The sequence below is a fragment of the Scardinius erythrophthalmus genome, assembly GCF_964197995.2.
Source record: "Scardinius erythrophthalmus genome assembly, chromosome: 11".
In the NCBI taxonomy this organism is placed as follows: Eukaryota; Metazoa; Chordata; class Actinopteri; order Cypriniformes; family Leuciscidae; genus Scardinius; species Scardinius erythrophthalmus.
The window spans coordinates 33,997,044-34,022,568 of record NC_138231.1 but is presented as its reverse complement, the minus strand read 5'-3'; the positions used below and the strand labels follow the sequence as shown (position 1 = coordinate 34,022,568).

At 38.3% G+C, this 25,525-nt stretch overlaps 1 protein-coding gene across 1 annotated transcript in view; it reads right to left on the bottom strand.

Moving 5' to 3' along the window:
• brf1b (BRF1 general transcription factor IIIB subunit b) overlaps positions 1-25,525 on the bottom strand; it is a 60,901-nt gene that overhangs the window by 4,305 nt on the left and 31,071 nt on the right. The window contains exons 13-16 of the mRNA XM_081378754.1: positions 15,753-15,817; positions 15,218-15,299; positions 14,770-14,822; positions 13,887-14,158 (exon numbers count right to left, since the gene is read on the bottom strand). Coding sequence (XP_081234880.1) covers positions 13,887-14,158; positions 14,770-14,822; positions 15,218-15,299; positions 15,753-15,817 — 472 coding nt within the window. The remainder of the gene's footprint in view (positions 1-13,886; positions 14,159-14,769; positions 14,823-15,217; positions 15,300-15,752; positions 15,818-25,525) is intronic.

The window sequence follows — 25,525 nt, the reverse complement described above, 5'->3', positions numbered from 1 at the left end:
GTGTATGCAATACTCAAAAACTTAATACATGTCTTCACCTGCTTTTTAAAAAAATGTGAATGTTTGGAGCTTGTCTCATTTCAAAGCTCCATCTGATCTCATAAGGTTTACATTAGAGTGTGTCAAAAAATCAAGGCTTGGTGTGTAAGGTGTCTTTGAATGCCCAAAGACTCCCCTAATGTGTTAGAATGGCTGAGCATAAAAAACAGCATTATAAGTAAGCAGGAATTTGCACAATGCTATTTAAAACAGCACTGATTGTGAATAGAAAGTTGCCTTCAAAAGATTTTACAGCAAATTCCACAGAAAATGCAAGCCAAATAATCCTAACATTTTGGAAAGCTTTACCAAAACAGACATGAAGGGTGTACATTGTTCACTCTGTTACACTGATGTATTAATTTAGGATATACTTGCAATAGTACTGAAAGTACTGCTTATGCAAATGCAGCTTCACATAGTCTCAATATTGTCTAAATATACAGAACAACCCACACAGGTACACTCACACAGGCATATAAACACTCAGTGAAGTGCAGAAAAGCTGGGCAGCGACTGTGCCTCCCTGGTGAGATCTCCCAGAGGACTTTGTGAGAGCACTTTCTTGGCCGATAAGGGAAAGTGCTGCTAATTAATCTGCTTAAGGAAGAGAGGAGGAGGAGGAGAAAAAGAGTGAGCGAGAGAGAAAGTGCACGCTGAGAACGGGGCTTCCTTTGTCGTAACTCATTAGGAGTGGCGGCCTACATCAGCCATCTGCAGCATGCTGGTCGAGTCGAGTCTGTTCTGGACAGATCTGCTCTATGCACCAGTGTCCTGGCCCTGGCACACATCCTCAACATAACTCCAGTATTAGGATTATCCAACACATTACTGGAAAACACAATCACCCCCAAGCGGCCTCGCAGAGTGAATAGTCTTGGGAAGAGGCGCAGATCTACAACCCAAGTGTGACTAATACACTTACAAATCTTCAGTCATGGAAGTGAAATGGCCTCCAGCTGAATCTAGAGCACATATTGTGTATCGGATGCCTCTGCTTGCGGGGACTGAGAAACGTAGATAATCTTACAATACCGAATGCACGAACTCAACTGAAGGGAGTGAGGATGCTGCTAAAAATGAACCAGAAAGAAGATCTGAGCAGAAAGTTCAAGCGATTGTGTTATCTTCTTCAAGGGCACGTCAAGGGGGAACAATGACCTTTTTAAAACAAGAAAGATTTATTTGAGAACCAAATTATGTAAAATTATTTTTCGTACCACTACTGGCAAATAGGTTTTTTTTCTTTTTCTTGTTTTAAACAAAAACTTTATAAAACTGTTAAATGTATGCTTAAAACAGGAAAAAACTGTTTACCAGAGGCTAAGGAAAATAAACTTAATTCAAAATATATTCTCTGAAAACAAGTCTTCATTTCTTTACTTTTCTAAATGTATCCTACACTGCTCATAATAAACTTGATAACCCAGTACAATAAGGTTGTTCCAAACAGTAGGCACCAATATTGACTCTATTTCAGCGGTTTTCAACCCTTTTGACTAAAAATCTCCAGTTGACTTTCCAGTGATAAACAAATTATCTTTCCACACAGTCAATTGAACAAAATGTGTAATGTACAGTTATGTGACCACTGAGATTTCACAGTGGGAGGGGATACTTTATTACAATATTGTAGAAGAAAAAAAAAAATTAGCAAAAATATATATTGTGGTCATGGCTATTTAGAACAAAAACATGTGTATCACATTTACCTTTGTACACGAAATTCTGAGAGCAAAACGCAGTCATCTCAAAAGAAATCTGTTCATCTGTAGATTTCAACACTATTCTCATTTGCAATTAGTAACTATTTTAAATTTTGGTGATTTTTGGTGGCTAATTCACATGAATTTAAACAACGTCATTTGTATGTTTTCGTGCGATCTGCTATGCCCCAGTGACGGGTATGTTGAGGGGAGCTTCATGCTTACTTTTTTCTGATAATCATATGTTTTTATATGATTCACATTGTACAAATTCATACGCCACTTCGTAACAGTTATGTTTTCCTGTGAGATCAGGTTGATAATTTTGCATGAGGGACACAGGCAAAAAGTTCCACCCCGTGGACTTTGCATTGGATTCAATTTTGTTGAACTGAACCAATATAAAGCTGCTTGGTTTGAAAGGTTTGAAAGCTGCTTGGTTTAGAAGCGGTACTTCCTGCATAACTACAACCCTGTCTGCGAAATTTCACAGAAGTTTAGCTAATGTCACGTTAAATAGATTAGAACAGAGTGTTTGAGAGTAGCAGCCTATGAAGATAACAGACAGCAAGGCTGCTCATCAGGGTTTGGATCAGAGCCATCAGCTCACAATCTGATGCACATGTCAGAGGTTTCTGCTCTAACATAGACGCACTTACACCGGCTCCTGAGTACAGTGAATACTGACCCTCCCACGGCCTTCTCTATAAATCACTGATGCAATTTATGGCAGACCGTCTGCTCATCTCTAAACACATTACAATCAGACGACTCGGCACACGGGCGGCACTAAGGCCCTTTAACCAGGCAGAATTAACCACCAAAACTCCTGTGTCAGATTGACAAAACCCTGTAAACACATCCAATTATACTTCAAGAGCTCTTTTATGCATTTAATAGCAGGCATCTGCTGCCCAGAGATGTCAGATCAGTGAGCATCAGAGAAAGAGATAGAGAGAAAAAAAATGAGAGAAATAGAACAGGAGAACAGGATCATTCAGATATGTTTATCCCGAGGACAATCTCTAAATGTGACTGTTGAACCCTGATCTTCTCCATCTCTGTTTCCACAGCACTGCCCCTTCATGCCCGGCAGGGGCCGACCACATCACAACACGATCCTCCACAACCCCCCTGGGTAGCACATTCACATACTACACACACGACTGCGAGTGACACTGAGCTGAAGGGCCCCTGGCATGTGACCTGGACCACTGAGAACCGTGAGGGTCCTGTATGTGTTTGGAGGTTAGATGTCAAGATGAGTACTGTAAACAAACATTCAGTATTGTGTGTGCATGCTCTGAAATGTGAAGGGTAAGTGAACGATGATGTCAGTAGGTGTGTGTTTGGTCTGTGAGATAAGTGTGAATTTCAGTGGAGTGTGATGCACTGGAGTGAGGTCACATTAAGGCCACATATCAAATATGTATGATGTGAGATTATGAACAAGGTTGTTTGAATTAACAGTCTTTATTTGCCCTAAATTCCTGTTTTTGTATGCTGTGTCTCACTAGTTCCATATGAGTTAGTGTATCACGCATACACATTTGGGTACAGACAAGGGACTTGATTCTCTGAACATTGGGACGCCGATGAACTAAAACTGAAACATCACTGTACAAACGTTCAAAAGTTTGAGATGCATCTGGGATCATTTGTTATCTTTATCATGCAGCTTCACTCTCCATTTCTGTTGGGTTGAGACTGGAGAAAACTTGATGACAGTTTCAGCAAGTGAGCATATGCATTTTAAGAATTTTTAATGAGCGAACATACCGACTGCTCTACATCAACTGTCTTTTGAGTCAGACTGTGAGATATACATCTTGGCAAAGACTTTTGTCACAAATGACAGCACTGACTGGCATTTTAAGTCCCCAGAGTCTGTGTTCATTCTGACATCCTCATTTACGTACAAAATGTGAAATACTAGCCTGACAAGCCAGACCCACATCAAGAAGTTGGGTCTGGGAACACACCATTGGCAGGACTCAATCCGAAAGGCGGGACAAACGGTTGTCGTTCAAATTCCCTCTGCACGCAATAGGATAGCGCTACAACCAACCAGAGCGTTTTCCCACCAGCGGAGCTAGTTGATAGATTAAACTTTTGCTGTATCCGGTCGGCAAAACTCCGAACACATCTTCCTTTTTTTAAGAATGACTTCAGTGCCGTTCTTTGCTCTTTTTTCAAAGAAAAGCTTAACTCCAAGTTTTCCAGAGTCGCGGCCAAAGCAGATTCGAAAGCCCGCTGTTCCCCAGCAGTAGCAGCCATCTTCTTTGTTTTCAAGTAGCAGGGAACCGTCGCAACTCTGCCGTCATTATGTTAAGCCCGCCCACCGACTCTATACACGATGTGATTGGCCTGTCTAGAGTTTGTTTTTCCAGCTCGCAAGCCAACGGAGAGTTGCTAGACGACACTGGCTGCAAAATAAAATTTGCTGCCGCTAGGGTGCATCTAGATTTCTAGGCTAGTGAAATACTGCAATGCTGTTAGAACTTCATCTGAGACTAAGATATTGTAAAGGCAACTGATCCAAAGCCGCCAACTTTGCCCTCCGATTTAATATATTGAGTAATGAACTTCATTAAATTGAAAATAGTCTGTCAGCCTAGCAAAGCCATAGAGGCAAAACACAGCATCTTCACATATCCTGTATACAGGAGGTCCGAGGCACATATACACACTGCAACATCAGGTAGCATCTGTGCATTGCTTCCCCCTCACAGGATTTTCACAGGTGCCTGGCACCAGGCGAAAGTGTGAAGTCAAAATGGGTACATCTGCAGAACAGAACTGTGGCATCTTTACTGAAAATAAATCACTAGAACCAGATGGCTGACCTGCATTATTGAACAGGGTGCTACATTTTGGGTGTCCCTCTTGTGACCTCTTAGGAGGAGGTAAAAACGGGCCAATCCACAGGTCAGACGGGGTGCCCTCAGGGCTGAGTGGGTGAAGCTGGTGAGGACACCCAGCCCTTATGCCAGGCTTCATACACCCCCCGGCAGTCTGCACCCGCCCTGGGCCAGATGGTGAATGAGCTGGCTAATGGAGCGAATTCATGCAAGACAAATTTGCCCACTTAACAATCAATCCCAACACTGCACTGTCATCAATAATTTCCTAGGATCTCCCAGGACTCTTTCAAAGGCAGACTGAATCACTGCTGTAAACACCATCAGGTCTATGAGAGAGATAAAGCTTTGAATAAACTGCCAATCAAACAAAGGCAAATACAATTGTTCGATAAAAGATTAAACATGTCTAAAGCATATTTTCAGAAATACATAACATAATGAACCAGGTTGGAATTGTTAGATTGATTTATTTATTAGATTATTACTGAAACATTATTTTTAATATACATTTTTTAAAATATTATAATTATATAAAAACTATTAATATATGTAATAATCTAGAATATAAATAGTTTAGATTATAACTATAATAATCATTATTATCATAAATATACAATATAAAAATGATAATCAATACAATACAATACAAAAAAGAATCTAAATTGTGATTGGGTTAGCCGCAATCAAATTTGAAGCTATAACCGTACACACGTTTTATATTAATATTTTTATTGGAAACCATAAATAAATAGCCTACAGTAAAGTTAATGATCTATTTTATTTGTGGAAGATTGTTTATTATGATTCTTAATAAAATCAATATGATTATTATTAATAAAACAAATGTAACTATTTACGGAGCATTAGTGTCTATAATCATGCCACAGAACATGCCTTACTCAAGCTAAAATTACTGCAATGCACAGCCTCTCATGGCTTACTTCTTTAGTAACATAGGATAAAAGCTTTGTTACTTGTCTAAATTTAAACAGTTGTTTCCTCATCCTCCAGCTTCAGATTAAACATATATGTAATTCTAGAAACAAAGTATGCATGAGTATTTGAGTACCAAAGCTAACAATCTATTCACATTAGGGGTTATATACAGTATAACACGCTGAAGGCTGTAGGGCGGAAATCAAACACTTCCACTATTACTGATGTGTTCTTATGGGCTTTGTAGCTAGGCAACACATTTAAACGGCTCTTAGTGTGATCTCATTTATAAAAAAAAAAATAAAAAAAATAAAAACCTGGCCTAGACTCAGCCATTTCAGAGGGAGCACTTTTGCTCCACTGGGCCCATATGCCAGTTTGTCAATAATGCATGTCGATGAAATCTGACAGGGGAGGGAAGTAATATTTCTGTTGAGCCAATATCATAAAGCAGCTGGCTTTGTGTAAATAAATCTAAGGGGGGAGAGGGGTGTAATGGGTGGAAGCTCTCCACCAGCTTTGGGTGCCACTATGCAGCTGTAGTCCCCACTCTCCAGCTGGGGGTATCAGCGGTTAAGTTGTAAGGGAAGTCGGAGAGCAGATTTTGGGGCAGGTCTAAAAACACAAAATGCTAATATTCATAAATAATAAAAAAATAATTAGCTAAAATATATAGATTTATTAATGCTCCTGAAAATGGAATGGGACTAAAATACAAATGCAGCAAAAAAAATTCTGATTCATAAAAAAAGGCTATAATGAACCAATTCTTTTTAATGAGTTGATCTAAAGCTGAAGTCACATTAACGAAATTTCAGCGTGATTAAAAGGTCCATTGTCTATTGTCAATAGCACAGTAATGTATGAAGCACAGCTCACACAAAAGTCACTTTCAAACCAAACAGCTTTCTGTTGGTCAGTGCGACAAATTTACATAACCAACTTAAAAAAAAAAAAAGAATCTGCATGGGGAACTTATTCGCCCTCACGCAAAACTCCCAAATCTGTGGTAAATGTGACAGGCTAATGCCTGAATCAGACTCACTCAGGTAGAATGAAAAAAGCTATACACTATAAAGCAAATCTCTATATGGTGATTCTGCAATTTGTCAACTAAGAATCATTTGGCTCCTAAATGTTTCATGAGAGCCAATTACCCACTCGTCATTAAACAAAACACCATATTATATATTTATTCAAAACTAAATCTTAAGCTTAAAAAAAAAGCTTCTAGCTGAAACACAAGAAACAAAACAAAACAAAAAAAACATCAGGCAATGGGTTTCAAACCAGTGCCTAAACTACTGTACAGCTCCAATGACCTATAATAGTCAAACCCAATATTACTTCAGTGACCCTCATTCCTCATGAAAGTGGTTGCACAGCTAGAAAAATATCCAATAATAACCATCAAATATCATTGGACTCAGTGGGGAGTTTACGCAGAGTCTGATGGATGAATCGAGAAAGGGGGGTAAAAGCAGCAACACATAACAAAAAAGCTTCCCTAACAAATACTCACAGAGCATCCTTTTCCTGAAGGACAAAGCTATTACACATTCAGCTCCTTCTTTCAGATCTAGCATGATAGAGGAGATACAGAAGGAAGACATGCAATCTGACCCTGGAGGAGGCAACAATTAGGGCCCAGTTGTTTCCACACCTCGTAGTGTCAAGGCATCTTATCACACTTCCTGCAGGCCACTGAGGAAGGCCCCCAGCGGTCTGACCTGGGGAAAGGCTTTGAGAGAAAGAGAGATACATAGAGGAGAAGAAAGGTGTGATTATGCTCTTTGTATCTCACCCTCCAGCGGTCCAGTACAACAGAGGGAAGGTGGGATTTGTGCCTGATTTCACAATGTGACTTTGATCAGTATTTCACCAATACAGCCACGTCATATTACAAATCTTATTGTAATTTGAATCAAATAAAAGTAGCCTTTGTGAGCATTTCTTTTAAAAACTTGTGAACGGTAGTGTGTGCATATATATGTGTGTGTGCGCTATATATTATATATATTAGTGCTGTAAATCGATTAAAAACTTAGCTAATTGCACATTTTTCTGTAATTAATCGGGATTAATCGCACCTAACAATAAAGTTTTTAATATATTTGTATATTGTAATACTTTCACATTGAATCTACCAAATAATGTAGAAACAACATAAAGACAGTATATTTTAACAATTTTTAATGGCATCTTTCTACGAAGCACTATGAATGACTAATATCAGTACTGATGCTGATGTCTCTACTACAAGGATTAGGCTAAAAAAATCTAACAACTTTTAATTTAAGTGATTTTTTTTTAAATTCACAGAAACCCATTGTAATAAATGTCACATTTAGATGTGCCTGTCACGTTTTGAGTTTGTTTGTATACGTTTTGTTTACATACTGTATGAATTTAAGCCTTCTGAGTCAGTCCCTTGTATTGGGTTGTTGTTTGAAGTCAGTGTGTTGTGTTTGTGGTTGTGTTTCCTCTGAGTTATTCTCCTGGTTATTATTTTGATTTTTAGATTAGAGATTTATTTTGAGTATCTCCATCATAGTACGGTTCATTACAGCCACCGACCATAACAGTGCCTTTGATATCAAGGCTCAACGATAAGTTTTTTTTGCATTGGCCCTGTTTGATTTCTACCCGCCTTGCTAAAATGCACAAAGTGAGTGATTTTCTCTCTTTTGTTCTTTGATTAACATTAATGACACAGACAGCAGCAGGTTTATTAGGCCGCTGTCACTTTAAGACCTGACGCACACAACGGTGGATCTGACACGCATCCTATTTTCACACATCTCTTTACGTTTATTTAACACTTTTTAATTAATTTAAGACTCTGCTTACGAGGATACTCCCCAGTTCAAGCGTGAAAGAGTACTTAATGCGACTCTGGCTTGTCTGAAGCGGCATTCTGTGCGTGTGTTTCATGTATGTTCACAGAGAGCTGCTTCAGAGACAGCACGCCAGTACAAATTTGAGTTCTTTTTTGCATCTTATCATGCTTGAATGGTTTAATAGCACTTGAATGAATGGTAGCGTCATCATATAATGTAACGCTAGCCAAAGGATGCCAGGAAAAAACAGATGCTGTGTTGATTGCGTTAAATATTTTTAATTGCATGCGTTAACGCATTAATTTTGACAGTCCTAATTTATACATACATACATACACACACACACACACACACACATTATATATATATATATATATATATATATATATATATATATATATATATATATATACAATACACTAAAACTATACTGTCTCAAACACTTATTCACAGTCACCAATCATGGCGTTCTTGATCATTCCCTACCACCAAACAAAACAGTGTGTGGGAGTGAGAACGCCTTGAACTGATCACACATGAAGAATTTGACATGCCGCAAAGCCTCCATGAGGCAAGTAGCAATTTTCTTTCATCATAGGGACTGCTGCTTAGGAACAGCTTTTGTCCAAAACCTGTAGCGCTTTGTGTACAACAAAGCGATCAAAACCTTGCAGTGGCAAGGAAAGTGCACAGGAGGATCTATCACCTGCAATCATAATAACATCTGTACATGCATTCCTGCTCCATGCCACCAGAAGAGAGAAAAAGTTTCCATTTCGGATTCAAGTCAGTCAAGGAAGATGAGTGGGAGAAGACTCCTGCTGATACAGCTTGAGAAGTGTGCTGTGACTGAGTCAACCTCCCTCTGTGACTCTAGTGCAGATGGAAAAGGGTAAGAGAGCTCGCAAAGCTTTCAAGATGGCCTCTCGGCATCACCTACAGAACCCTGGCCTTGTAACATCTGCTGAGGTGAGACTCGGTGGATAGGCCTATAGAGCACAACAGCCAAGTTTTGGAAGTAAAAATCTCATTAATTTTCTCCATATTTTAACAGAAAGCCTTCAAAACATGAGATCCGAGATTAGTAAGTGATGATACGCTATCATTCAACAGTTTGGGGTAAGTAAGATCTTTTTCTAAAGAAATTAATACTTTTATTTAACAAGGATGAATTAAATTGATCAAAAGTGACAGTAAAGGCATTTAGAATGTCACAAAACTTTTTAATTTCAAATAAATGCTGTTCGTTGTAACTTTCTATTCGTCAAAGAATCTTGAAAAAATGTGTCCACAACTGTTTTTAACTGCACTAAATCAGCATATTAGAATGATTTCTGAAGGATCATGTGACACTGATGACTGGGGTAATGATGCTGAAAATTCAGCTTTGCCATCACAGGAATAAATTACATTTTTAAAATATATTAAAATAGAGAACAGTTATTTTAAATTGTTATAACATTTCACAATACTGCTTTAACTGTATTTTGATCAAATAAATGAAGCTTTGGTGAGTGTAATAGACTTCTTTCAAAAACATTTAAAAACTCTTATCAACCCCAAACGTTTAAACGGTAGTGCTCCTGTAGGCGTCAAGAGTCTGTGAGAATTCAAAACATATTTTTGAAATACTTTGGACAATATTTTAAATTCTCTATGAAGAAATACACTATCCACAATCCTGAAATGGAAGCGCCTTGATTTCACCAATCAGAGAAGTTGGTGTTGCCAAAGAAATGAGAGCCAGACCCAGTTGCAAATGACAACCAAATCAGTCCAACAAACAACTTAAATATTTATATATACCTGACTGTACTATTTATTTCTACTTTAAATATATTTAATTTAATATTTTCTTATAAAAAATACCAAATCAATAGTATTGCATCATTCACAATGCTTCATGGGCAGTAGTTCTTTTACACATTAAAGATATTAATTAAACAGTCTTGTGCATTTGAGCTTTCTCTGATTTTCAAAAAAAAATTGCTTCAGAGCTGGGCAGTTTTGTTGATAGCTTTTTTTTTTTTTTAAATCCCTATTAAGTAAAATACTTATAGACCCAAGAATGCTAAAAAACGTGTGGTGTCACTGGTGTCTGTGGATTTCCTTCCATCATTATTGTGATTTCATTATAGCCACGCTAAAATCCAGAGTTATTTCTAATGACCTCACAAGATTAAATGAAACAATCCAGCTGCTTTGTCTCGACCAAACATGATTCCCATCAGCAGGATGTGGCTCCCTTACTCCCACCACCAGACATCCTCTGGACTAACAGATCTCAATAGAGCCCATCATGCTGAGAGACCCAGCCTAAAACCTTTTCCCTGAGATTAGAGGTCAAGAACCAGGCACAAGATGACCCTAAGAGGTCCTTCCTACCGTCTTATCTCATTTAGGCCTAAAGTACAACCATTTACTACAAGAGATTTTCTGTGACAAAAGTCTTTAGAGAACAACTTTGCTATACCGCTAGACGGTTCCATGCTGTCCTGGGTCAACCTTACCACATTATAAACAAACAAAATGACTCATTCGGCTGATCTAGTTGCTAGGAGGTGGTGAAAGGTTTTTGGCGACAAGGAGCTCCATTGAGACGGACCGAATGACACACTCCACAGTCGGTTGCCTTGGTTTCCTGCCCTGTAGAATGCAAGATGACGGGTTCAAACAGTATGGACATTGAGAGCCCACTGTAATAATGAGCGAAAAGCCATACTGCTGGAAGTGGACTAACGTTAGGGTGGAAACAATGACATTTTAGTGTGGGAAACTGAGCCGGGTCAAACAGAAAGGGGGGATCTGCAAAACACATCAGGGCACACAGGCTCACTGGCTATTTCCGGATGCGCCTGGCAAAATAAATGAGAGGTGCTGTGAACTTTACTCAGTGTAGGCCTGGTGAAAAGCACATCTCAGGAACAACTCTAACTCATTCTGACCTTAACCTAACATTTACAAATCAATCTCCACTCACACTGTCATGGAGCTGAAAAAACAGACTGGATATGGTACAGAGCAGAAATACATATACTTCTTCACTCCTAAGTCCCAAGGGTCGATGCTGCTCCTCAAATCGTCAGTCTGATTTCAAAGCGGTAGCTGTTACTGTAAAACGAGGATCAGAAACAGGATCAGGCAGCACGCTGGAGCTGGGAGGCGAAGCGTTCTGTCGTGCTGTCACTTTTTCTGAGGTATGCCGAGAAAAGAGGCATAGACAGGTCATCACCGCGCATTGAGATCAGATTTACACTTCAAAAAGCAAATCCCGGCAGTTTTAAGAACGGTAAGCCTTTACTAAAAGACAAGGGGTAGAAAAGGAAGGGGGTTTGAAGAGGTGAAAAAAGGAGGAAAGACATTAAAGAAAAGGAACTGGATGCCAATTATCTTCTTATCTTTCAGGAGGAGAGCTTCTCCGTTGCTGTTAGTTTGGAGGTCGTGCGGAGGTTTAATCTGGCAGCTGGTGTTTGAGGCTGGTAAAGGGGGATGGAAGTCTGATTCTAACTGGTTAGCGGAGCGTTTAGAAGGAGTCTGGGAGCTACTAAAGGCAGTGAAGAAGAGTAACAACAGCATCTTTATGCAGGCAAATAGATCTGTGTTAGTCTATTCAGCCCCCAAAAATACCTTGTATACCAGTTCATATACCAAAATATCTTTGAAGAAATGTGCTTTGATCAGCTGGCGTGAGAGTTCCATGACGAGTAATGCATGCATTGTGAATGCTGAGCAATTTTAGACATTTATTTCTGCACACTTCAGTCAACCCAGAAAAGAAAAGGGGCTACTCGCTCTTTTGAACCATTTGTTTCTAAAAGTACTGCGTGAAATATCTTAGACAGTTGCTACTTGCAAGTTGTGGCAACAGAACTAAAAAGTATTTGCCCTCCCATAGCAGCTCATTACAAATGTTCCCATGATTCAACAGGAGGGGGAACAAGCTCTCTCAACTGGAGCTGGAACTAAATTCAAGTTTATCGTCCAATTTGTTCCACAGTGTCATCAGACTATGAAGATTTTATATTTTTACACAGGCCTCTGCTGGTTCAGCCCAGCTGATGGGGTGAACAAGAGTTCAAGCAAGGTAAGTTAACATACATCATGCCTTGCAACAATTGGGGGTTTTCATGAACACATCTTTGTATTCAGTTAACAAATAAAGTAAATAAAAAAGCTTTATATGACTAAAAAAGTGATAAAAATAGCTAAGTTTAGGGTCAGTGTGATTTTTTTTACTTTGTTAAAAAAATCTGTTTAAAAAATGCTGCCTTGTTGAACGTTCTAATTATCAAAGAATCCTGAAAAACCATCAACAGTTGTTTAAAAAATATTAAGCACACCTGTTTTCAGCATTGATAATAATAAGAAATGTTTCATGAGCACCAAATCAACACATTGGGCGTGTGATACTGAAGACTGGAGTAATGATGCTGAAAATTCAGCTTTGTCATCACAGGAATAAATTACATTTTAAAATATAGAATTAAATTCTATTAAAATAGAAAACAGTTTTTTTTATTGTAATAATATTTCACAATATTGTTATTTTTACTGTATGTATCATCAAATAAATGTAGCCTTGGTAAGCATAAGAGACTTCTTTAAAAAAAAAAAAATCTTACCGACCCCAAACCTTTGAAAGATAGTTTAACAAAAATAATAATAATTTAAAAATATATATTGCATTTCCACCAGACAAAGCAAATGATAACACTAGCACACTAGCCAGCTATGTTTTTATATATTCAGGATATCCATTATATTTATATTCAAAAAATCTGAAATGTAATAAAACTAATGTGAGAGTTGTATAGTTTGTTTCAAACACATTTGTGAATATAAGATTCAAAAGAAAGGGGACAGTAAATTGCCTTTTCGAAGCTTCAGAATATGAGGTCTCCGACAGTGTTCGTATGTCTGATTCATCATCATCTCACCATTCAGTATGAAATTAGTAATTATCATTAACGAAATGGACTGGAGGAAAGGCATCACACAATGAGAAATTATCTTTCAACGCCAAAGTGTAGAAGTCATGATCTTGCGCTCCGTCTGTCGTATATTCATTACTTCTCTCACAGGGACGTTTGGAGCCCTGGAGGACTATTAATTGGAGAAGGGGCAGGCTCCCAGCATGCACTACAGGGTGCCAGGTGATGGCAGACAGACAGTCCTGGCACTGAATTGATGACAAGCTTTCTCCTGGTGGAAATGACTGTGAAGGTCAGCCAAAGGAGCAAAGCAAAGACAAAATGTTGGAGGCCGACAAGAAGAAAAATGTAGTCCTCCAAGGGCAAGAGAACAGCCTTTTTTATCAAGTCCTTTGTCTGAGGAACAAAAGAGGCTCTTTACCACTTGGAGTGGGTCCCTGTTACTACATAAAGACAGACTTAGTGGTTTCTGGGAGTGAAAAAGTAGAAAAAGTCGCAAAGCACAGTGTGAGCCAACAGTAACCAAGTAAAAAACAACAACAACAGATTCCCTATTCATTAAATTCTCACCTCTTGCCCATGAGGCTTGCGGGTTTAGCGAGCCCGAGATTGCTCTTGTTTGGCTGCTTCTTGCGGCGGGTCAACTTCTTGCGTCCAGAGCCGCCGGCGGGCTCCTCCTCGGCTTGCTGGGTGGTGTTGCTCCCACTGCCCTTGCTGTTGAGGTCCCACAAAACATCATAATTGATCTTACTGGAGATCTTTTTCTGCTCCAGCATCTTCTCTATGGCCTCTCCCGCAGTGCTGGCCAGGATCGGTTCTCGCTTCTTGGACGGCTTCTTTGGCTACACAAATAGAGAAAAAAGTAGTTTACTGTGAAAAACAAACATTGGGGTCAGTGCTTAGATGGCTCTGCTTCAAAGCAAAGAGTTCTAGGTATCATTTAAATCTGAGTATCATTTAAACAGTGCATTTTCTCTATTGGGGCTTGATAAAATGATGTCAGACTAACAGCTGTCAACAAGAAGGTGACATAATCCCATTAGTAGCCTGGAAAAACAATCAAGCTCATCTGATCTGGTCACCGTTGACCATGTTCCTCGTCTACCAAAGTGTAACAAGTCTCTTCACAGTCAGCAAGAGGACGACTGTATCTGAAATTGCTATCAGGCTCAAGGCACCTCATTAGAGGTGCAGAGCGGGGCTGACTAATCCAAGCTCAACTGGGAGTCACAGTGCAGATGTCAGAGCAGACAGGTTAAGGAGAGGCGGCACTGAAAGCCTGGGGTGAAACCAGAGGAGCAATCGAAGTTCAAATGGAAAGTATGCGGTCTCCTAGGATCCCTAGCTGCTGAATGTATAAAGGCCTCGGAATGGGAGAGAAGCCCATGTCGACATAAGTAAGAGCCAGATACACACACACACACACACACACACACACTCATGACTTACTCACCTTCTCCTTATAGGTCCCTTGCTCCTTCTCTTTAGCTATTCTTTCTTCTTTTTCTGAAAAAATAAAACCAAATGGGAGCACAATGGCTTTATCAAATGGAGCGTTTTAGAGTAGACACAAAAAGCAATACAAAATAAAGGGCTTTAAAAACTCAACAATCTTTTGAGCAGATTAACTTCAGAAGGTCAATCGTTTAGTTATCAGAGGTGTTTTTCATTTACGCATTTTTTAAATATCGAGCCTAATCTCACAAGGTTCAGTCGTGGGATGAAATTGAAGTAGTTCACTTTGCCAATTGAGTATTTAAAAAACAAAATCCTTCCTTTCACTGATTTTTTTTTATCTCTGTGGCTGAGCAGTTCCCTAGTTAGACACAAGCCTCTGACGTCAAATCGGGTTGTGTTAATAAATGCACAGGTACTAAGCTCTTCTTCTCCTTTTTGCTTACCTTTCTGTTCCCTCAAATACTCCTCATTTTGCTTCATCCACAGCTCTGTCTTCGCCTCCACCTCTATCTCGTTCAGAATGTACTGGAGAAGAGATAACAGAAGTAACGCTAAGAGGTGATAATTTGTGAATCTGGGATGCAAGACATCAGACAGTTTTTGAACTTCACATGACCCTGCTAAAGTTCAGAAGAAGTTTAAAGCTACATCCTCAGAGAACAACACAGTAATGTGTTATACTGGAAATACTTTTTTCTCTTAATTAGTATTTTTGTCTTGTTTTTCAGTAAGAACATTATATATATATATATATATATTATTTTCTTTTTTAACATATAAATCTAACTAAATTTAGTGAGATGTATGTCTTATTATCGTACACAGTTTTGCTTCTCAGGTAAATTTAGCTTCTTCTAAAGATGTTTTTAATATTTGTTACCAGAAAACAAGACAAAAATACTAATTAGGAAAATAATTTTTGCAGGGTAAGATAAAGCGAATACATAAATCAAATCCATAAACCCATTAATAACATACCTTTTCAATTTCATCTTCATCAATCCCATCTAGATCTAGTTCCCCATTGCCTGATTTATCTTCCACTATAGAAAGACAAAGATACATGCATTAATAAAATGAGAAAAACATGATGAAAAGGAGTCTGATGCACGTGACAGTGTTTACCACCAGACAGCATGCACGATATTCAGGTGAGTTTCTATTTCAAAATAAAACTGAAGAAAATCATCCTGCTTGACTGCAGTCCACAGCTGTCAGAGATGCTATGCTATACAGGAAGTACTTTGGTGGCATCCTCTGAATAATGCACGCACTGCCAGCTCATTGTTGTGTAATTGCCATTAATAGGCTTAGCAGTGATTTGAAAGGATTTTGTGTGTTCCTTAAATACTTTCCAAATTGTCTTGAAATCCACAGTGTCAAATTTATTAATCCCTAAATTGAAATCTCATACTGAGGCAAATATGAAAAGAAATGTTATGTATGCTAAAACAATGCCCTCAGGTACACATAAATGTGTGTTATAAACACCACCTGAATACTACTAGCATGTGTCTGTAGGCAAAAATAAATATGTATGAGATCAGGGCAAGAAGAGTGAGCTGTAAATATACATGATGAAAGAAAACAATCACAATATAAAGCAACATCTTTGCCTGTAAATGGAAATCTAATGGGTAGTAAACACACGTGAACTTTGCGAATGCAATAATCAATAGCGTTTACTCACGATGAATCAAGTATAAACATCTAAATAACACAAAAGAAAAACTCTGATTCTGATTATCATTTGTATTCAGTTTTGTGTGATCTATCCTTGTTAACCTATACTTAGATTTAAAAACCTAAGCAAAGATTAAACTAAAGCAAACAGTGAAACGTGCTAAACTTTCTCTGTGACTTATTATTTAACACAAATGCTTTTTCTAAGTGTGAAGAGCTGCAAAAGTTGGCCTGGGAAAAGTGTGATTGGATTGGTGGAGCCTCAGTGGATCAGGACCAGATGTTCATTAATTGAACATAGAGAGATCTGAACGTCATCTTTACTGTGGCCATCCAACTCACATTCACACGCTCTGACGTTCTCACAGCAAGACTGGCTAGGGAGAACAGATTTAAATATCTGAACTGAGACAAACGAAAATGGGTCACAATCTGCCCTCATCTAAGATTCGTACACTTGCATGTGTGAGGTATAAGATACATCCCACAACTTCAAAGGCTGTAGTCTCCAGTATTAGAGATACAAAAAAAGGAGATTCTAATTCCAGTTTGACTCCAACAGTCATATATAAAAACTATTTTTTATTCTATACATTATTATACATTAAACATTAACAGTAAAATGTTATTAAAATAAAATATTATTATAAAATGAAAACAAATACTAAATGTACATAGAATAAATATATTAAAATATACCAAATTTTCCAGATAATGTTTTAATAATATTCTTTAGTGTAATGGCAATATAAATGCATGTTGTCTTTATAATATTTATAATTATATTCTCAAATTGGTCTTTATACATAACAAATATGCAGCAGCCTTTATATATTAATTTAAAGACCCCTGGTTTAATTTAGTTAAATGGTTGACATGCTTCACGAATAACAAGATATCCAGTTTAATAGCACATCTGAAGGTAAATCCATCCTCCCCTTGGCTTGAACATTGACGTTTGTTACCAACAGTAATGCAAAGATGCATGTCAAAGTATGTGCAACAAAGCTGAGTGCTTCAAATGTGTTGATCAAGAAAATGTGTATGTATATAGTTGCGCAAGGTGTGATTTTTTCCGAACTCACATTGTATGTCACATGGTGTCAGTCAAAAGCCAGTGTCTCATTTGGATTGTTTGTAGTTGTTCTTACTGCCTTCTCCGTCTATTACATCTTCTAACTATCTCCTACTGCCTGCTCCTCTAACACCTGCTTTTCAAGGGGGAGGTGAATTCTAAATCTTTAGCAGGACTGTAATTGAATCCAGGTAGCTCGTCCATAAGACGGAGATAGGATACTTGCTCAGGCATGGGCCAACATGGGCACACTGGTCTATGAGGGAATTGAGCTTGTTTGCAGGCAGCTTGCTAGGGCTGTCACATATCAAACCCAGTGGAGCAAATCACAGCGTTTCACCAGAGCGATTGCACAGCCGGCTTGGATAGAAGGGAGAAAGAAAAACATCATGGCACGATCAGGTTTCTGCTCTTTAGAAGGTTGGTGTGTGGCTGATTGGGGTTGGTTAGATGATGGTAGCCTCTCATAAGGTGCTCCGGTTTCGTAGGGGGTTGAAAAACGTGAAAGAAGTCACCCAAAGGTCACATACGGTAAGCTATGCAACCAGCAGGAAACGGTATACAACCAAGTCACTTACTTCTCTAGGCTTAATGTGCGGCCAGTCGGCCACATTAGCGAAATTTCTGTGAAAAAAGGTCCATTGTCAATAGCGAAGAGATGTATGAAGTACTGTTCAGCGAATTCACATAACCATTTTGAACATGGATAAAATCTGCATGGGGAACTTTTTTGCTTAAAACTAGAAAGAAAAGCTGAAACCTGAAGCTGAAGAGCGTTAAAAGAATAGATCAAAACAGCAAAAACAAAATCTGTTGTTATTTACTCACCCTTATGTCTTTCCAAATTAGTTTCATTTTTTCTAATTAACTCAAAATTAGAAAATTGTAATAATTTAAACTCCCTGTTTTCTATTAAATAGAAATGAACTGGCACAACAGTATGACTTGTAGATAAAAAAAAAAAAAACATTATTCACTCTCAAAACAAATATTACACCATGGTGTTTGTTCATAAGACAGATTCTTCATTCACCATATGAAGAATGCAAAACAAGATTAAATGGGCATAATGCAATATGCTCCAACATATTTCAATGAGAAATGAGCCTCTAATCCGAACATGCACTTGACTTGACTGAACCTAATCCAGATTACATAATGAATCATGTGAATCATTATGCAAATAAACAGATCCGCTTGATGCTCCGCTTTGAAATGCCACAGAGAAATGCCCATTTTGAGACTGAAAAAATGAATGTTTATAGATATTTATTTTACAAGCCCTCATATTTTAAACTACAACTTCATTTAATCAAATCAATTTCTCCATCAACTGGTGTTATACTTTGATTTATTAGATTTCTCATAATGTCAACAAGAGAAGTCCCTGTGTTGAGGATCCACTGAGATTTACTCTAGCTTATTTTGTTGAATGCTTGAAAAAGAATCGAAAGAGCTTGCGGTTTGAGAGTGTTTCACGCTCATACAAACAAAAAGGAGGACAAGGTAGAAAAAAAAACCTCTTGCAATATGGCACGATAACCTCTAAGGGCCTTTTCCAACCTCACCACCTGCTCCCACTGTCTGTGCTGTGGGCAAACAGGCCAAGGAGTGAAGAATTTATATATGTGTGTGTGTGTGTGTGTGTGTGTGTGTGTGTGTGTGTATTCTTGTCTTCGGGTCTGCTACAGTAGGCAGCTACACTATCTTTCAGATCAGACTAGCTATCTGCCTTAACACATTGACATTCGGCACATGCAGTTAACTATAAATGTGGATAGACTACAAAAGAGCCTTTTGCTCTCCGCTATCCCTCAACATGTTTTGATCATGTCAAACACATCGGCTTGAAAGGTTAAACGCTGTATTTGCCTGCAGAAGCTGTGCTTTCCCATGCGTCATTCAGTGAATGTCCTCCTAGACACGCAGTCTCCCGTTTCTCTCTCGTTCCCTGAGCCACTGGCCAATCACTCTGAATCAAGCACAGCTGTCTGACTGCACGCAGGCCATTAGATCGATACTTTACACATGTGAGCAGCAATGGCATTAACAGCAGAGAGAGGGAGGGACAGCGCTCAGAGCGCTCTGGACCATGAGGCAGCATCACCATAGGCGAAGCTCAGTGCAAAACAGTAATTGCAATGCAGCAATGCAGTATGGGAGGAGTTGCAAGCAGGTGTAATCAATCAGTGTCCCTGCTGCAGGAAACTCATGACATGCCCCCCTCAGTACATACAGGAGGACAATTTCACTTTTTTACCCCTGGAATAGGAGCTTAAACCTGAAAGATTTAGGGTCCGTTCGTCACACAGGATGTTTTCTTGCATCCGTCTGTGGCGTTTTTAATTGTTTTTCAATGTAACACACTATATGGATATTTTTGGAGTGTATTTTAGATTTTCGGGCAATGCATGTCAGTTTTGCCAGGGACTCAGCATGAGTGCTGCATTTTTAAGATGCTTTGTTGAGTTAAATGAAGATCAAATTCATCATTGTCATTGTCACTGTCATCTTCATTTATATAGCGCTTTTAACAATGTAGATTGTTTCAAAGCAGCTTTACAGAGATAAACGTATAATTTAAGGTAACAAAGATTGTTTTGGCTTTATAGCGGTTCTTTAGTGAAGTTATTTTCCAGCTAAAGTTAGTTTTGATTGATTTTGCTTCCGTCGCAACGATCATTTGTTTTTAAATTTGGGGCCGCTAAGACGACACCATTCTCTCTACACAGACTTTAAACGTGAACCTGTGAGAAACGCTGATGGCTTTCACATGCGCATTAAGAATTGGTTCTATAGTTATGTGCATTTGAATATATGTGCGCAGGTTTGGAATTCCCTACAAACCAAGCCTAAGCAAAGTACTGGCGTTTCCTTATAATTTTTGATACAGAATTTTATTTTATTTTATCAATTCGGGGTAGATACGCGAATTGAGTTTCCCGACAACGCTTTATCTGTAGAGTGGTAAAGGGATCCTCCATAGGGAGAGACTAATCACAACATTAAAGTATAATGCACAGTGTGAAAAAGTATATTCATTTTGAGATTTGCTAAATATTACATTTAACAGTTATTCAATTATTAGGGCCCTATTTTAACAATCTAAATGCATGGTCTAAAGCGCAGGGTGCAAGTGCACTTAGGGTGTGTCCGAATCCACTTTTGCTAGTTTAATGAAGGGGAAAATGGTTGGCGCGCTCAGCGCATGGTCTAAAAGGGTTGTCCCTATTCTCTTAATGAGTAATGGGTGTTTTGGGCGAGTCTCATCTCCTATTCCCTTTAAAAGCCACTCGCGCCATAGCGGATTGTCTATTTACATGACGGAATTTGCAAGCGGAAAGACTGAATGCTTCTCCAGAGAGGAAACTGCTTGTGCGCGAGGTTAAAGCACGCAAGCAGACCATCTACTACGGGACAAGCCGGATTCCACACAATATTAATCTTTTACTTTGTAATCCTTTTATTTTTAATATTTGGAATGTTTGTGTGCTGCTGTGTGTCCCTGTGTGTGTAATAAGCAGAGTGTATGCACGTTGTGGACACGCCTATAGGCACACATTACTAACGCGCTCTTTAAATGACAAAAAAAAAAACTGCGCCATTGACTTTAGACCAGGTTTCAGTTGGTCAATGGCGCAGTCTATTTCAGTTGCCTCAAAATAGCAACGCGTCAACAATGCGCCTGAACACACCTCACACACAGATGGGTGCAAATGCATTCGCTATTTAAACAACATAGCGCAGGACGTGAAAATGATAACTGCGTCGGGCTGAAAAGCAAAAAACACTTGCGCCGCGCTTGGCGCTGCATTGCGCCGGGTGTATGATAGGGCCCTTTATAAGTCCACAAGAGGCTGAGATTTTTTTTTTAATTACATCGAGAAGAAAAGAAATGGGGGATGGGATTAGAAAATGTCAAAAACTGGATACAAACTGTTTCGCCCACATGCGAAACACAGGTCAATGTATGAGAGCATTTGTGCTACTGTAACTGCTTGGCTCCACTGCTCCAAAATAATAACAGTACTCACAGATGATTCAGAGTCATTTAGAAAAATTGATAAAAAACACATGCTGTCTACGCAGAGGAAACTGAGATTCTTTTGAAGCCTGAGCGTTCAACTTTCTCAGTAAAGCTGTGACTCTGGTACTGAGATTCTCAATGCTGTAAGCTGCTCATCACACTAGAGCATCAAAATATCCTAGTTTCAAAGAGATCCAAGAAAGGGAGCGTCCCAGGAAGCTTTGTAAGAACAGGCAGGTCTCTTCTTTGAGGAAAGTTCCTCTCTCCTCATGTTGGCTAACACATGGCATTTAAAATGGCAAAGTTCAAACAAGGTTTATAAAAACCACAGCAAGCCCAAGGGAAAAACCTTCCCATTTATTCATCTTTTCATTCTCACACACACACACACACACACACACACACACACACACACACACACACACACACACACACACACACACACACACACACACACACACACACACACACACACACACACACACACACACACACACACACACACACACACATTCAATCAGAAATGCATTACCCAAGATCTGTATGGGGTTGGAATATATTCAATAGTGAAAAATAAAAATTGATAATGGACTCCCAAACCCCTTTATCATCATCAGATAAAATTATTATTTCACTGCACTTTCTGCTCTGGAAAATATATATTGATTAAATAAGCAGGACTCCTTGGATGCTTTTTGAGGGAGATTTCTGGGCTAAAACTGGTGAGCCGGTGGGAAGTGAACCTGCGTGAAACAGATGCTATTGATGAAAAGGAGGCTGTGGAATTGGCCAGTCACTTTCTTCACTGCAGTGAAAATGAGATAGTGAAAAAGAGAGAGAGTAAATCTCATGTGTCCCTAGAGAACTGAAGAGACAGTCAGTCTGAAAGAGTCAGACACTCCAGTACCGACAGCCTGTCAGAGTGAGAGAGGCATCTGCCAGACCTCACACATACACAGACACACACACACACATACACACATTCTTGGTCACTCGCTTTCTATCTCTCTCTGTCTGCCTCATGCATTCCCTATTTAAAGAACAGAATTTATGCAGACCTGCACACTGCAGCAGTTTAAAAAAAATGCATCTTTTTGCACTTTTTTTTTAATTTTGGTCCCTGCTACACTGGAATATGAACTAAAATATACAACTAAAATAAAATAAAAATAATTTTAAGGACCAATTCTAATGTACATAGCTAGGTAAAATATGCATTTTTATATGCATATTTTATTTTATGTTTCTGTTCTGATGAAGACTAAATTCTGTTCGTAGTCATTTATTTATTGTGCTTTGTTAAGGGTCAGTTTTAGTTCAACATTCTGGTTTTTCATTGGAATGGAAAAAAACAAATAAATGCAATGCTTTAAAAAACTCAATTTCTTGCTCATTGTACCGTTTTCTTCAGCTTTCAGCACAAACAAATATACACAAGCCAGCATTCAGAGTGACCAACATTGCATCTTTGGCCTTCATAGTCTGCTGTGTGTATTGTTGTGAGCAGTGATTCATCCATGCTGAGTGGAACCCCATAAAGCCATCTTTATGAGCGACTCTAAGAGGCTTTCACTCTTGCAGAATCATCACCTTCTCCCGCAAAAGGACAATGATGACGAGGAAAATGTATCAGCAAGCGGCCATAGCAGAAATAGTCCACGGAAAGTTGCCCAGACAGCAGATCACAGTCTGGACTGCTTTAAAATAAAGCGGCTCTGCTCCGATCTCCTACACTGGCCTGAGGAGACATATGCTGTTTTCAGATAAACCACTGCTGCTAGTCACTTAAAGCTACAGGGAACACCTAGGTCGAGGAGTCGGCAGGGGTCAGGGTCAAAGGTTAAAAGGGAATGGCCCGAGTTCAGCAAGCGAGCAGGTGCTGAGGTCAGAGATGTGTTGCTGGGACGGTCTTGTGATATTCTGTTGAATCCTGTGACATTGTATTTTCAGAGTCGCCTTTCAGTAATCTAAAGCTCTTGGTAAATAAAGTAATCTGTTGCAGACATTCACATCAATCAATGAGTCCTGACCAGATGATTTCACAATGGGTCTAACTCAATGTTATCAAATGGATCAATACTGCCTAACCGCATATGTGCAGGTTATTAGTAATATGATAATTATAACTACAAAGTTACACTAATGTTCAAACAAATTCTTTAAACATGAATACTTTTATTCAGCAAGGACACATTAAACTGAAGAAACAGTAAAGACTTTTAAAATGTTACAAATATTTCTATTTCAAATAAATGCTGTTCTTTTCTACTCAGAAAAAATGTGTCAGGGTTTCAAAAATTTAAAGCAGGAAAACTGTTTTAATGTTAATCATAAGAAATGTTTCTTGAGCACCAAATCAGCAAATTGAAATGATCTCTGAAGGATCATGTGACACTGAAGACTGGAGTAATGACTGCTGAATATTTGCCAGCACAGGAAAAAAAATAATTTAAAAAATATTAAAATAGAAAACAGATATTTAAATTGTAATAACATTTCACAAAATGATGCCATGATGAGCATAAGAGACTTACCGACCCCAAACTTTTAAACAGTAGTGTTTGTATAGTTTATGTTTAACTGTATCCTCTCATTTTTAACTGCTGAACGACGGTTGAACAACAAATACAGTTATCTGTGTAAATAAAACAAGACAGCATCTAATAACTTCGGAGTAAAGCCCCATACGTTTCCCATCTCTGAAATCATATGCTCTCTATAAACTGAAATAAGATCAGCATAAAAACACAATAATGAGAAAGTACATCTGTGGCGTTTCCTCTGCAGTACAGCATGAAGCAGACAGATTGGAGCAGCTCTTATTAAATGTCTTAAAAGGATTTCAAAAAGCTCAAAGTGATTATGTCTGGCAGACCCTCCATCGCAGAGCTGACTTTCACAATAGCAAAGGGTTAAAGCTTTCCTAAAGATTAAACATTCACCACACTTCCTACGGTCATCCATCATATAACAAAGAAAACCAGTGGCTTTGAAGAACAAAATTCAGTTTGATATACTATAAAAATAACTATAAAAATATTTAGTTTTAATAAATAAATAAATGGACCATGAGAGTTTGGGCCCACATAAAATGGGACAAAATATTGTTAATAATACTATATTATTATAAAATTGTATCTCAAACAATTCAAATGGAAGAGACTTCTAAGACTAGAATTTTTTTCTTCCCTTTTGTGATGTATATACACTGTAAAAAAATTGCCAGGAATTTACATGATTATTTTACAATAAACTACTCTAGTCAGAAATTTACAGTAAAATGAATGCATGCTGGGTCATGTTCTAACAGCAAAATGATGCTGACATCACAGTAATTTACTGCTCTTGTTTTACTGTGAATTCACATGACAAAGTTGTCTTTACCATGCCACTGTAAGAAATTATATTGTTTTAGTACTGTAGTGTTCCTTTTGCTTGGGATCTTGGTCATTTTATATTCATATTCAAAATTCTGATCTAGCCAAGTCAGAAGTACGACAAATGAAAACATCTGTTAAAACAATGACAAGCTAGAATATAAAATAAGCTAAATGGCCTATTTTAAGTTAGTCAAACTACAGTATACTATTATTAGCATTATTTCAGAATAAAGATTTACCAAGATGTGAAAAATGAGACATCATCTTGCAACACAAGATTTCTTTCTTCCATCACCTAATGATGCACAGACATCAATACTCTACATACAAAACACAACAATGGTGACACTAAACAAATAATAATAATAAAAAAAGATACATTATGAACTAAATTATTACAAAATAAACAAAAAAAACACAAACCGCTAAAATTGAACCAAAAATAAGTTCAGCAACACAGATAAAACCAACAAGGATAAAAAAACTCCACAGCATAATCTATTCATGCCAAACTGCATGTTGGGTACCTTCATAGTACATATGCACTGTCGAAATACAGTATGATATTGTATATTTCACAAGAAAT